This window comes from Capra hircus, chromosome 10 (assembly GCF_001704415.2).
Source record: "Capra hircus breed San Clemente chromosome 10, ASM170441v1, whole genome shotgun sequence".
In the NCBI taxonomy this organism is placed as follows: domain Eukaryota; kingdom Metazoa; phylum Chordata; class Mammalia; order Artiodactyla; family Bovidae; genus Capra; species Capra hircus.
In genome coordinates this window covers 85,787,048-85,801,300 of record NC_030817.1, presented here as the reverse complement: position 1 = coordinate 85,801,300, position 14,253 = coordinate 85,787,048, and the positions used below count along the sequence as shown (strand labels likewise).

The 14,253-nt window shown below is 48.4% G+C and overlaps 1 protein-coding gene across 2 annotated transcripts in view; it reads left to right on the top strand.

The window, feature by feature from the left end:
* Positions 1-14,253, top strand: part of CORO2B (coronin 2B) — a 151,042-nt gene that overhangs the window by 69,431 nt on the left and 67,358 nt on the right. For both annotated transcript variants that reach the window (XM_018053593.1, XM_018053594.1), the window contains exon 2: positions 9,976-10,176. In XM_018053593.1, the coding sequence (XP_017909082.1) occupies positions 9,976-10,176 (201 nt within the window). The remainder of the gene's footprint in view (positions 1-9,975; positions 10,177-14,253) is intronic.

The following is a 14,253-nucleotide window of genomic DNA, read 5'->3' as shown; positions in this document are numbered from 1 at the left end:
CTCTGGGAAATAGTGAAGGACAGGGAAGCGTGGTGTGCTGTAGTCCATGGGGTTGCAAAGAGTCAGACACGACTTAGGGACTGAGCAACGAACAAGAGACCCTTGTGTCAGGTCTGAGTTCAGATCTCAGTTCCTCCACTTAAGTGACCTCGGACAAACTTAGTTGCATCTGTAAATAGAGATAATAATTGCATCTATGCTGCTGCTGAGTCGCTTCAGTTGTGTCCGACTCTGTGCAACCCTAGAGATGGCAGCCCACCAGGCTCCCCCATCCCTGGGATTCTCCAGGCAAGAACACTGGAGTGGGTTGCCATTTCCTTCTCCAGTGCATGAAAGTGAAAAGGGAAAGTGTCCGACTCAGTCGTGTCCGACTCTTAGCGACCCCAAGGACTGCAGCCTACCAGGCTCCTCTGTTCATGGGATTTTCCAGGCAAGAGTACTGGAGTGGGGTGCCATTGCCTTCTCCAATTGCATCTATACCTTGGGGTTATTATAAGGATTACAGGATGTAATGATTGTAAAATATTTGGGTCACAGTCCACCCTTAATAAATGTAAGCTATTGTTATTAGTCTGATGAGCTAGAAAAAGGGGAGCCCAGGACAGAATCTGGGGACTTCAGAATCTGTCAACTGCCCAGCTCAGGAGTCATCTCAGGGGAGACGGGAAGCTCTCCTGAAGAGCTTGGAGCAGAGGAGGCTGGCAGCCTTCTGTTCACGTGTCCACCAGTCCTGCTCAGCAGATCAGGAAAGGCTGCAGGGATTCGGGGCGGAAGCCTGCTCCCGGAATAGACTCCATATCTGGCTGGACTTGTGTTGGGTGATGGGCAGAGTGCAGCATCTGTGGATGTTTGATCTGAATCTTCCATCTGTAGTCTGTGGAGAAGGCGTCATCCCAACCGTATTCATTCCCGCTTGACTTTGATCTGCTCCCTGATGGTGTGAGGCAGGCAGGGTGGAGCATGACAGGGGAGGAAGCCCCTTTTCATGGTTGAGAAGATTGAGGGGTTTGCCCAAGAGGCTCTGAGGGTTGTCCTGGAACCTAAGAATTCCGAATTTGCTGGGGATGGAGAGAAAGTCAGTGCGGTGGCTCCAGATCCTGGCCTTCTGTGGTCGATGTGCACCCCAGCCGGAGCTCCCCGGTGTGGAGGTTCTGTTGGAGTCTCTTCTTCTGGGATGTGGCTTTTGTGAGCTAATTGATATTCTCCTAGCAGCATGCAATAGAACAGTTTGCAGTGATGGGAATGATCTATAATCTGTGCTGTTCAGTATGGCAGTGGGTCAGCCTCCACTGTCCTGCACCCCGGCTGAGATTGCTTGTGCTGTGGGGTGCAGAGAATCCAGAAGCAGACCCTTGAGGGACTCCTGGATCCCTAGAGGCTCAAACTGAGCAGATTCAGAAAGAGAGCATTTAAGCGAGAACACTTGTGGTCCAGCTTCTTCATGCTAGAAATTTCTTGAGTGGTTTCAAGATCTTTTCAGAAGTCCTGGAAGCCAGTAAGAACCCAGTAAGACTATTAAATGCCAGAACTGGCAGGGTGGGCCATCTCCTGCAGGGAAAGAAGCAGGGATCTACCAGAGGGTCCCTAGTAGGCTAGTGGCTGAGCCCGCTGGAACGTGGGTTTCTGGCCACTTCCCTCCCACCAGAGGTTCTCGGATTGCGTTCCACGATGCAGTCCCAGGACCATTGCTGGAAGCTGCTCCCAGTTCCCTGCTAGATTTGAATGCAAACAGTTCCAGCTTTGCCCGTTTTACATTTTGGAGTTCTGAGTCATGTTTTATTTAGAGAAAGTGTTCTTCTGCTTAAAAAAGATCCTAGCTTTTCATTTCACAGAGGAGAAAACTGAGAGAAGAGTCCGCCAGTAATTCCCACCTGACCTGACAAGCTTCTCAAGGCCCTGGGCTGATCTACTTTGCTCCCTCCAGTCTGAGAACATGTGCCCTGTTCTTCCCATGTGTCCAGTCCTGGGCTCTGGAAAGCAAAGCTGGCTCAGAGATGGAGGAGGACTGGCTGACCAGCAATGGCTTGTGAACCCAGAATGTTGTAGGCGAATTCGGCAGAGATATTGATGATAGTGTCTGTCGTCAATTAGAGTGGCGCACCCTCTGCAAAGCCTCTGTCCCTGGCATCCCCAGGCGTCCCATCCTGATAGGGATTTCAAGATGTAGGTGCAGCTGATATCGACATTTCAGCGAAACGGACACCGAGCCTGGAGAAGGAAGGTGCCTTACCCTGGGTCACATGGGTGATGACCCAGACAAGACTGAAAATGTCAGCCTTTCTCTGGCGGCATAGGGACAGGGAGTGGCCCTCCCACAGGTCCTCATGGGCTGGCCCATGGGAACAAGTATCCAGTGGCCGCCAGGGCAGGTCCTGAGGCCTCCTGCGCTCCCCGGCTGACAACTCTCCCTGAGGATGTAGCCGTGAGCTCCCCACCCCATCCTAGTTAGAGATGGGAACAAAAACTACCCCATGTATTTTTTTGTGTGTTCCAGTTAAAGGACTGAGTCTTAGCCATCATCATCTAGAAAGTGCTCCAGCTGGCCAAAATGCATCATTTTGGGGATTGGAGGACAGGATACAGTTTGTCTCCATGTGGAGTGTTCATAACAATCATCTCAGAGGAGAAAAAAGCCTGCCTCTATTTCTTAAGAGGCTATAAGAGCCGTTCAGCTGCAAAATGAATACTTCCTCCTTCCGGACCCTCCCCTCTCAGAGGGAGACCAGGATGGCCCTGTGCCCAGGGAGAGGCCACCAGGGGCCAGGCCCGGCAACCATGCACATCTGGAGGCCAGAGCTTTTCCCTCCCTCCTCCTTCTGCTGCCAGAGCCCGGCCTCCCCAAGTGAACACTTAATTGAGGTCAGAGTCTCTCCCTTACAGGAGAAGGGAGAGGGTGGAACTAGCATGTGATAAGCATCACCCCACTCCATGCCAGGTACCTTGCCAGGCACTTGGCATTTGGTCACGTCATTGTATTCAGCGGTTTGGACGACATTATTTGCACTTTGCAGATAAAGAAACTGATGCTCAGAGAGGCTGAGTAACTAGTCTGAAGTCACACAGCTAGCAAATAACAGCCAAGATGGAAACCTGCATTGTAGGAAAAATGCAGGGAGGAGTAATTAATAGCTTGGGTGGAGAGGCCAAAAGAGGAGAAGGTGGGTATTATGTCGGAAAGAACAGTAACCTGTCAGAAGTTCCTTTTCTCCCTTAAGCACTCTATCCAATTATCTCATTTAATTCTTATTATAACTTACTGGGCAAATAACATAGTTGTTTCTCTCTTATGGCTACAGAAACAGATTTAGGTCAGTTTAGAAACTTGACCAGAAAGATTTTGCCATTAAGTGATGGAACCAGGACCTGAGGTCACTCACGTCTTTATAAGAGTCAGAAGTTCTGGACAAAGGGCCCGGCTCTGTGGCTTTCACAGCTTATGACTTTGGGACAGCCTCTTAACCTCCCCGAGCCTCAGATTATTCACATATGTACCAGATATTTTCAGTGGGATTGTAGTACCCGTCCAGCTCTGCCCGCTGGACAGAGGCACCTGGGGGCAAACGAAGAGACGTGGAGGTGGTGTCTGGGGAGGGTCATGGAACTGGTTGCCTTGCTGATACTGTGCTGTCCATGGCAAGGGACTCGTTAAGCCCCATCTTGAGTGCTGTACTGAGTTCAAGAGGCCTTGGCATCCTGGTGACAAGAAGCCCAGAGGAGATGGGGCTGTGTCACCAGAAAGACAAACACTACAAAGAAGGGCTTGGGCCCAGAGCCCTCATGGGCTGAGCATAAGGACCAGGCCCCTCATCCTGTGGCCAGGAGTGGGGGATATGAGCTGAAAATTCAGAATCTCAATAAACTGAAGTCACAGCCCTGGAGTGAGGTTCATCCCATTGCATCCAAGGAACCGGGCAAGTGTGCCTGCACTTGGCCCTTACCCTCCCGCCGTACCAAGAGATTATTCAACCAGGGTCACCAGAAGACTCCTGCTAAGCAGAAGTCCAGGGCCAGGCCTGGGGTGGAGGGGCTCTGCAGGGCCCAGAAGGAGTAGGATGATCACATAACCTACAGTCTAGTACTGGGAGAGAGAAAATATTCATACCTTAAAATAAGTGACTGTGCACTGATCAGCAATGTGAGGAGGCCTAGGGGGAGATGCCAAATGGCACGAGAACCATTGTCATTCTGTGTCACAGCAACCCAGCTGGGGAGACATTGGAATCCCTGTGTTACAGAGAAGGAAGGTCACTGGCCAGGGTGGCCTCTGACCGGGGACTCTGTGACCCCAGCCCCCTTCTCTCGTGCAACACAAGGTCTATTTGAGAGGGGCTGGAAGGCCATCTAGTCCCATCTCCCTTCCACATTGCCTTTAACCAGAGGTCATCTACCTGAGCCTTGAATCCTCCCAGAGATGGGAGGCTCATTACCTGTCATGATACCTTCTTTTTCCATTTCAGGCACTCTCACCATTAAGAAAATCCTTCCTCTTAGGGAGCTCCAATGTATCTCAGTCTTGTGCTGATTGCTCCTGGGAGATTCAGAGAGAGTGTATATGCCCTGCCTTCATTGGAACTAGCTTTGGGGAATCCACCAGGATCTGGGCTGAGCTTGAGGGCTAGGGGCAAACCGCAAAGGGCTAGATTCCCAGGGGACCTCTTGGCTGCCACGCTGATTTCCCTTTGCGGTCTGGGTGTCTCCTTCAGTGCCAGCCTCAGCATGGCCTCCTCTCTCTGCAGCGGCGGGAGGAGGCTTTGCTGTTGCCTGCCTGCACACCCCTGCATCTGACCTCAGAATGAAGTCAGCTCGGGCGGAGCAGTCAGACCTCCGGGGCCTCCAGATGCTCCGCTTTGGCCTGCAGTGTCTGCCATTGCCTGAGCCAGCCTCCCAGGTCCTCCAGCTGCCTGTTCCCTACCCTCCAGAACAGCTTGGCACTAGCCAGCCGCCCTCACTGCCACCAGCTCAGCCAGGTGCGTGCCCCCGAGTTCCCTCTGTCCCTTCCTCTATATGCTCACCCTCACCCAAGCCAGAGATTAATAACAGGGGCATCTTTAAAGTGAATTGTATCAAAGCTTTACGTTTGACTCCTCAGCTTTATAGGGAATCCAAGAATGGCTTTGAAGAGACCACAAAGCAACAGGAGACAAATCACTAGGACATTTTCTTCTTTTTCTTCTTCTGTGTTTTAAAGTCTTTACTGAATTTGTTGCAACATTGCTTCTGATTTATGGTTTGGTGTTTTAGCCCCAAGGCATCTGGGATCTTCTTGCCCAGAGATGAAACCTGCATTCCCTGTGCCAGAAGGTGAAGTCCAAACCACTGGACCACCAGGGAAGTCCCTCACGAGGACTTTTTGTAAGACAACTGACTTGGTGTGTTTAAAAAGTCAGTGTCACTTTAAATTAAAAAAAAAAAAAGTAATGGGAGTATTCTAGATTTAAAGGAGGCCAAAGAGAGATCACAACCAAATGAAATACGTGGGAACAACACAGTTCCCAATCCTGGTTCAAAATATGGAATAGCTGTAAAAGGCATTTCTTTGGTTTTTAAGGCCATACTGCATGGCATGTGGGATCTTAGTTCCCTGACCAGGGGTCAAACTCTTGCCTCCTGCAATGTGAGCATGGAGTTTTAACCCCTGGACCACTGGGGAAGTCCCTGTAAAAGGTATTTTGAAGAATTTTGAATATTGGCTGGGTGTTAGATGGTACTGAGGAGTTGTTAATTTTCTTAGATATGGTAATGATGATATGCTTATGCAGGAAACTGTCCTCCTTTGTAGGAAATGCAGGCTGATATAATAAGGGGACAGGAGTCATGATGCTGGCAGCTTCATTTCAACTAATTCCACAAAACTGAAAAAAAAAAAAAAAAGGAAGACAGGCACACAGAGAGAAAAAAGGCTGTGACAAAATGCTGATGCGCATGAACCTAGGTGGTGGGTGATTACTGTACCATGCTCTCAACTATTTTTGTTTTCTGAAGTTTTTTATGATAAGAAGTTGGAAAAAACATAATCAGGTCTGCAGAGTCAGAGCAGGTCCCAGTGAATCGTGTGCGCCCGACTTGGGCTGGGTCTCTTTCCCACTCCGTACCACAAGGACATTGTAATTCCCACCTCTCGGGGGACTGTGGACCGTGCCTTGGGCTCTCTCAGTGTCCCATGCTGGCAGATGCCCCCACCTCCATGAAGCCTACCCCAGTGCCCTCTGCTTCCCTGGCCTCTCACTACTTTTCAAGCATTGGTTTCATCTCCTCCAAAGGCTCCTAAGATATTTGAACTCAGGGTCTGTGTCTGATGCTTTCCAGACACCTCTCAGTTGACTGGGCCCGCAGGAGCAGTGGTACGATCTTATCTTGGATGGGATCTTGTATCTACATATCTCATTTTGATTCTTAAAGTAACCACAGAAAGTCAGAAACTATGGTTCTTGTTTTAGAACATCTCAAGGAGGCAAACTGTTTTTCCGAGGCTAGTAGGAATCCAGAAATGCAGACTCCCAGTCCAGCATTCTGCCAGGCATGCTTGCTGTGGCTTCATGCCGGGTGAAGGTCCAGGTCCAGTGATAAGGGCCCCCTGGCCTCCTTCCCCTAACCCTTCCAGAGGTCCTGCAGAGAGATCAGCCCCAGTCTACCAACTGGTGGGGGAGAAGCAGTGCCAGGCTTGCTGCAAGATGCTCTCTGCTTTTCCCTGGATGCAGGCTGGGGCTGATCCCAACAGAGATTCTCTCTGCTGGACTTTTGGAAGGGTAGTGAGATTCAAGTCAGGCCTTGAAGGTTGGGCAGGGCAGAGAAAAGGGCAAAGGCCTTCTGGACCAGATCTGCACCTACAAGAAACAGGAGATTGGAATGAGCAGGCTCCTTTCTCTTTGGGAGGACTATGGAATCTAGAATGTTCTACCTGAAGGAGACAGAGTGATTGCCAGTACTCAATATCAGACAAAATTTCTGCCAGGACCATGTACCACCCATACTATATTTTTCAAACGGTATTTTTCTTTGAGTTAATTCATTATTCTCAAACATAGCTTTCTTAGCACTAATATCTATGAAATCGTGGATTTAAGTTACATGTTTTTTCTAATACAAATTAAAATAAACACATGAGGGACTTCCCCGGCAGTCCAGTGGTTAAGCCTTTGCCTTCGAGTGCAGAGGGTATGGGTTCGATCCCTGGTTGGGGAGCTAAGATGCCACCTGCCTAGCAGCCGAAAAAACAAAACGTAAAACAAAAGCAATATTATAACAAATTCAATAAAAAACTTTTTTATTTGAATCAGTTCTAATGAGGTGGATGAAACTGGAGCCGATTATACAGAGTGAAGTAAGCCAGAAAGAAAAACACCAATACAGTATGCTAACACATATATATGAAATTTAGAAAGATGGTAATGATAACCCTGTATGCGAGACAGCAAAAGAGACACAGATGTATAGAATGGACTTTTAGACTCTGAGGGAGAGGGAGAGGGTGGGATGATTTGGGAGAATGGCACTGAAACATGTATACTATCCTGTAAGAAACGAATCGCCAGTCTATGTTCGATACAGGATACAGGAGGCTTGGGGCTGGTGCACAGGAATGATCCAGAGAGATGATATAGGGTGGGAGGTGGGAGGGGGTTTCAGGATTGGGAACTCATGTACACCCGTGGCGGGTTCATGTCAATGTATGGCAAAACCAATACAGTATTGTGAAGTAAAATAAGGTAAAATAAAAATTAAAAAAAAATAAATAAATGAAGTGGCCCACATTAAAAACATCTACAAAAAATAAATAAATAAAAATAAACACCATGCTAGTAAAATTAAAAACTTCATCTCATGTAAAGGAACATGAGTGACCACCTGGGTGCCCTGCAATCAGGGCATCACTGATGTAATCCTGTTGAGGATCTGGTCAGAAGGGGCTTGCCTAAGATCACACAGCCAGAAGTGCTCTTGGCTCTCCCGCAGGACTTTGTCATGGATGGTCGTGGGCAGAACTTAGCAGAGAGAGGAGAAGGCAGGTGGGAAGGGTACAGTGTAGGCAGAGGCTGGGAAGTGGGGTGGAGTGGAGGGGAGGGCAGTGGCCTGAGGGAGGAGAGGACAGAGAGCTGGCAGGAAGAGGCTTTGCCTGAAGAATCCCTGGGATTCTCACTGGATCTGAACTTCTTCCTTCAATAAAGAGGCCTTTGTGTCTGAGCTCCTGGTTTTATTTAAATCCAATGCAAAGTTCTGTTTTCAGGCAAATTTCCAGGGTTGGTTTCCTGATTCTGTGGCGGTTATTTCCTTTTGCCTTCCATCCCCTTGGGAATTTCATCTGAAGAAATTTCTGTCCTGAGATGGGTTGGGAGACTCAAGGCATATCGGGAGACTGGACAGGAAGAGCAGGGGGTGGATGATGGCAGATAATGGCAGAGTCGGGTCAGAAGCATGTTCACATTTTTTTTTTTTTTTTTTGCAGTTTTAAACATTTGTGTTTGGCTGTGCTGGGTCTTCGTGTCTGTGCAGGCTTTTCTCTACCTGCGGCGAGCAGGGCCCCCTCTTCACTGCGGTGCACAGGCTTCTCTTTGCAGCGGCTTCTCCTGTTGCTGGGCACGGGCTCTAGAGTGTGCAGACTTCAGGAGCTGCGGCTCCCTGGGCTGGTTGCTCTGCAGCATGTGGGATCTTCCTGGACTAGGGATCGAACCCATGTTTCCTGCATTGGCAGGCGGATTCTTTACCACTGAGCCACCAGAGAAGCCCGCATGTTCACATTTGTAAAACACTTCTTGAGCTCCTACTGAATGCCAGACCCCAACTGGGTGCTTTGAGCTTGGATGCCTGTCTGCCAGGATAGCACCGATTTGGGCTCCACCTGCCATGGCGCCCGTTCGTAGGGTTTCCCATAGGAGGCGCCATCCTACAGCAAAGCTGAACTGCACGGTCGGGCTGCCCGTCCTGCCCTTCACCTGCGCGTCCGTCCGTGCACATCTGTGCTCTCTGCAGTGCCTAGCACGGGACATGTATGCAGTAGGGGCCAGCTGGTTGGTCAGTTGGATTCTGTCTTGTGGGTGGTGGGCAGGAGGGGTGAGGAGGGGTGCCGTTCCATTCTCTAGAACATTGCGCTTCTGTCTCACTGGGGCAGGAAAGCTGGATTAAAATACCTATGTCTGGTCCCCATTCCCAATATATTGGATTCAGTAAGTCTGGATTGGGACCCAAGAATCAGCATTTCTAACAAATGATATGGGAGGCTTAGAAACCTCCCCCATCCCAGAAGATTTTTAATACAAGTGACCTGTGGGTCACGCGTGGAGAAACCTTGCTCCAAAGAGTAATCTGGCATAGCAGAGTCTCAGATTTCCAGTCAGGAGACTTGTGTCCCTGGCCCTACTCATTAGCTGTGTGGCTTTGGACAAGTCACTTAACCTCTCTGGGCCTGATGATGATGTATAGGGCTGAGATTTCTGGGGTGTACTTGTGGGTTAGGAGCCCTAGAGACAATCAGAGGAGGGTCATTTGCCTCGTTGCACATAGAGGGGCTGTCTTCTTCCCCCGCCCCTCATCATCAGAAGGGTTCTGTGTCTCTGTGAACACCCAGCCTCCTCTGTCTGCACGTCCCGTACTAAATTAAGCACAGTTTCTGACACGCAAGAGGCAGCCCAGACATGTTTTGGATGGATGGTCGGCTCTATCACATGGCACATGCCTTGGAAGTGAAAGGCTCCTCCATCCTTTCTGAAAGGTGGTGTGGGCGGGTGTACTGAACGAAGAAATGGGTGAGCGCCCTCGTGCCAGTCTTTGCTCTTGCGGGAATTTATTCAAAGAGTAAGTCCTCCTGCACAGGGCCAGGCGTCTGATTCTTGGGGGTCCCTTCCCTTCTGCCTCCTGAGGGCAGGCACCGGGCTTTCCTCACCTCCTAAATTCCCGAGAGCCGCTTCCCTCACGCCTGTGCCCAGCTCAGCTCCTCAGGGACAGTCTGGCCTGACCCGTGTCTCTCCCGGCCTCTTACAGATGTCCTGGCGTCCGCAGTACCGCAGCTCCAAGTTCCGGAACGTCTATGGGAAGGTGGCCAACCGGGAGCACTGCTTTGACGGCATCCCCATCACCAAGAATGTGCATGATAATCATTTTTGTGCCGTCAACGCCCGCTTCCTGGCCATCGTCACCGAGAGTGCGGGGGGCGGCTCCTTCCTCGTCATCCCCCTGGAACAGGTAGGCCCCCTACACCTCCTTAGGCCTGGCTGCTGCCCCAGGGCAGAGAGAAACCCCGCTTGGTCATTCTTGGGCCTGTTGCCCTGTGTCTCCCTGCCCCCCACCTTTTACTTTTTCATCATGCGTCCAGTGGGTGCACCTTCCCCAAAGTTCTCCCCAAGAATCACCGGAACAGGTGCAGCTGGGGGACCTGAGGAACATCCAGGAGAGGACACGTTTCTCTAGGCGGACTGAGATCTGTTCCCAGAACCCGCAGCCTGGACAAGTCACTTGCTTCGGGGTCCCCGGGCTTCCTGCTGACCCTGAGAGATTGGGTCATCTGATCTCCAGGCCAGATCCGGCTCCACGATTGTCCTTCCTGTGTGTGCTTCAGTTCTGGAGCTGGAGACACTGAAGATCCAGCAGAGCCACATCGGGCAGGCATCTGCAAAAATGACACACCCATTGAAAACATTTCAAGCTCTTCACTGAGGGACTAGGAATAATTTACCTTCTCTCTCATCCCCCATCTCCTCTCTAAAAGCTTCTTCTCTTCTGTGGCTGCCTTCGTGAATCTGGCAAATTCAATCTGCAGAGCCTCAATCATGAAATTCTGAAGCTCTGCCATTCAGACGGAGTCCCCGGAGGCCCATGGGAGGTCACATGCTTCGGGGAAAGCGCTCGCTGTCAGTCCCGCTTGTTTATGGCTGAGCTCTCCCTCCCCGGCCTGACTCATCTCCTCTCCCGTCCTCCGCCAAGCCAGACACTTGGGGAATGGAGGAGGTACGTGCCCAAGAAATCCTTGGGACCAGAAAGCCTCTGTCAGCTGGTGGTGGAGGATGGGTTTTTCCAGTCTCACCTGCCCACAGTGGTGGGGGCTCAGATTTGGGGAAGCCTTAGGCCAGACCCTCCCTTCCACAGAAGAGGGAAGCCAGTGACGGTGACACAGAGCCTGGCTCACGGAGCCGGCTGAGGAGCTGTGTGGGCTTGGGGGCAGGATATCTAGGTTCTGGCTGGTCTCTGTCACTTACCAGGAGTGTGACCTTGGGTGTGTCACTTAACCTCTCTGTACCTTATTTTCCTGTAGCGGTAAAGGGGACCCCTTAAATCCCCTTCCACTTCCATAGTGATGTTGGCATTGAGAGGGTGATGGGCAGAAAGCTCTTTGAGAACCAAACAACCTGGTAAAGATGTTCTGGTTCTTTCTTGGAAGTGTTATCAGCTCTCCTTGTTGACTTTGCAGGTGCTCACAGCAGCTCTATCCCATTAGGAAGAATTCTGAAATGTAGCTTGTCTCTGCTCCTGAGCCAGATGGGCTCAGATATTTGTCCCCGCAGGGACCAGCTCACCTCCAGCTGCAGTAGGCAGGCTTGCAGGTCACCAGAAACACATGGGCTGGTTCTTACTGGGGCTCAAGTCCATTGCTGACACCCTGCTATATTCCACTACATGGTTTGCAAAGGTCAACAGTCAATGCCTCACACCATAACAAAACAAAAATTAATTCCAGGTGGATTGAAAATCTAAACATTAAAAAGGAAAGTGAAAAGCTGTAAGGGTATTAGAGGGAAATGGAGAGTATTTTTAAAATCATAAAACAGGGAAAGGCTTCCTAAGCTAGTTAAGAAGCCATAAAACCATAAAGGAAATGATTAGTAGATTAGAATACATTTATAACAATATTTTTAAAGGTAATTTTTGTAGTCTAGGGAGACATGTAAGCAAAATTAAAAGGCAGGCAACATAATTGAGTACAATATTTGCTGTATATAACAGACAAAAGTTGCACATCCAGGATATAAGAATTAAGAAAAATCAATAAGAGGACCCAATAGAAAATGGACAAACGCTATGAATAAGCAATTTATAGAAGGTAGAATATATCTTTTAGCCTACTAAGTAGAAAAAGATTTAAAAGAGTCGTAATCTTTGGTGTTGCCAAAGATGTGAGAGCAGGCACTCAAATATGCTCTGAGTATTTGATGGACTAACATATTACTCTTGGTGAGGTGTAAACAGAGGTAACTTGGCAATATCTAGTAACATTTAAAGATGTGTCCGTTGGCCCAGTGATTCCACTTCTAGGAATGTATTCTACAGAAATACTCTCAGGCATATATATATTTCAAAGGGTATGGCATTTTTGTCCTTATTCTTTTTGCAAGTATCATTTTTTTAAATTATTTTCTAGAGAAATGAAATTTCTCTCTCAAATTGCTTACAAGTTTCTGAACTCCTCTCCATTTTTGTAACGGTACCGAAGGCTTTCATGTTGTCTGTAACTCTGCCCTAGAATATGGTCCGTTTCTGTAAACACTTCATGGACAGCAAGGGGGAAAAGAGCTCTTTAGAGAGCGTAAGTTTCTGTTTTTGGAAACATATGTATCTGCACACATGCACGTATGTTCAGTGTACACATAGCCTTTCAACTTCGTCTGTTCATATCCTGTGATACATTTTGCTTAATTTAATAATAGACTAACAGTGATGGCTCAGACTTCCAGCTGATTTCTCTTGTTTTCTTTCATTTTGGAAGTTTCACTATATAGGTACTCGATCTGCTTTTTGAAGGCGGGTGGTGTTGGGGTGTTTTGTTTGTTTGGTGGTGGTGTTTTTTTGTTTCTTTAGTGGACTGTAGCCCGCCAGGCTACATCTGTCTATGGGAGCAAGAGTACTTGAGTGGGTTGCCATCTGCTTTCTATTGGTGGTAGTGGGGTTTGGGGCCACACTGCACATGGCATATAGTATGTGAGATCTTAGTTCTCCCACCAGGAATCGAACCCCTGCCCCCTACTGTAGAAGCACAGAGTCTTAACCACTGGACTGCCAGAGAAGTCCCAGGGACCCAAGGATTTCTGTAGCACTTTTATAACAGCGAAAATTGGAAGCAACCTGTAGATCCATCAATAAAGAAATGGGTGAACAAATTCGGGGCCATCCACACAGAGGGGTGCTATACAGTCACCAAAGGTGCTGATGTAGAGTAGTTGTTCTCAAAAGTTTAGCCTCAGAATCACTTTATGCTCTTAAATATTGAGGACCCCAAAGAGCTTTTGCTTATATAGCTATGTACCTATTAACATTTAGCATATTCAGGGGACTTCCCTGATGAGAAAAAATCCACCTGCCAATGCAGGAGACTTGGGTTTGATCCCTGGTCCAGGAAGATCCCACATGTCTCAGAGCAATTAAACCCGTGTGCCACGACTATTGAGCCTGTGCCCTAGAGCCCGTCAGCTGCAGCTACTGGACCCATGGCCGCAGCAACGGAAGCCCAAATACCTAGAGCCCGTGCTCCGTCACAAGAGAAGCCGCTGCAGTGAGAAGCCTGCAGCCACAGCTAGAGAGTAGCCCCTGCTCACCGTAGCTAGAGGAAGCCCGCAGCAGCGGAGACCCAGTACAGCCAAAATTAAAATTTTAAAAATATATTTAGCATATTCAAAATAAAAATGTAGGAATTTCAAAAATATGCATTTGTTATTTGCCTAATAATAAACCCATTTCACATCCTTACAGAAAACTGTATTTTACGAAAAATTATTAAATTTTTTTAAAAAATTGAGAATTACATTGTTCTACATTTTTGCAAATCTCTTTAAATTAATCTGGTTTAGTAAAAGATGGCTGAATTTGAATATCTGCTTCTACATTCAGCCTGCTGAGATATCAAACATCATACGACTCTGGAAAACTTCACTGTATACTTAACTGAGAGAACAAGAATGAAAAGGCAAATAATGTCTCCTATTATTATGAAAATAGTTTTAACCCAACAGACTCCCTGAAAAAGTCTTGGGAATCCCCAGGGGTCCCCAGACCACACTTCAAGAACCACCAATGCAGTGGAATATTTAATAAGAAAATTTTATCACCTACTGTTAGCTGGAAAAAAAAAGGTAAAATCTAATTAATCCCATTAAATGATATCTATGTAGCCATTCACCTTTTTGGAAAAGACTGGGAAAATATATGCACTTCTCAAGAATCCGCCTGAAATGCAGAGACCTGGGTTCGCTCTCCAGGTTGGGAAGATCTCCTGGAGAAGAGAATGGCTATCCACTCCAGTATTCTGGGCTGAAGAATTCCGTGGACAGTGGA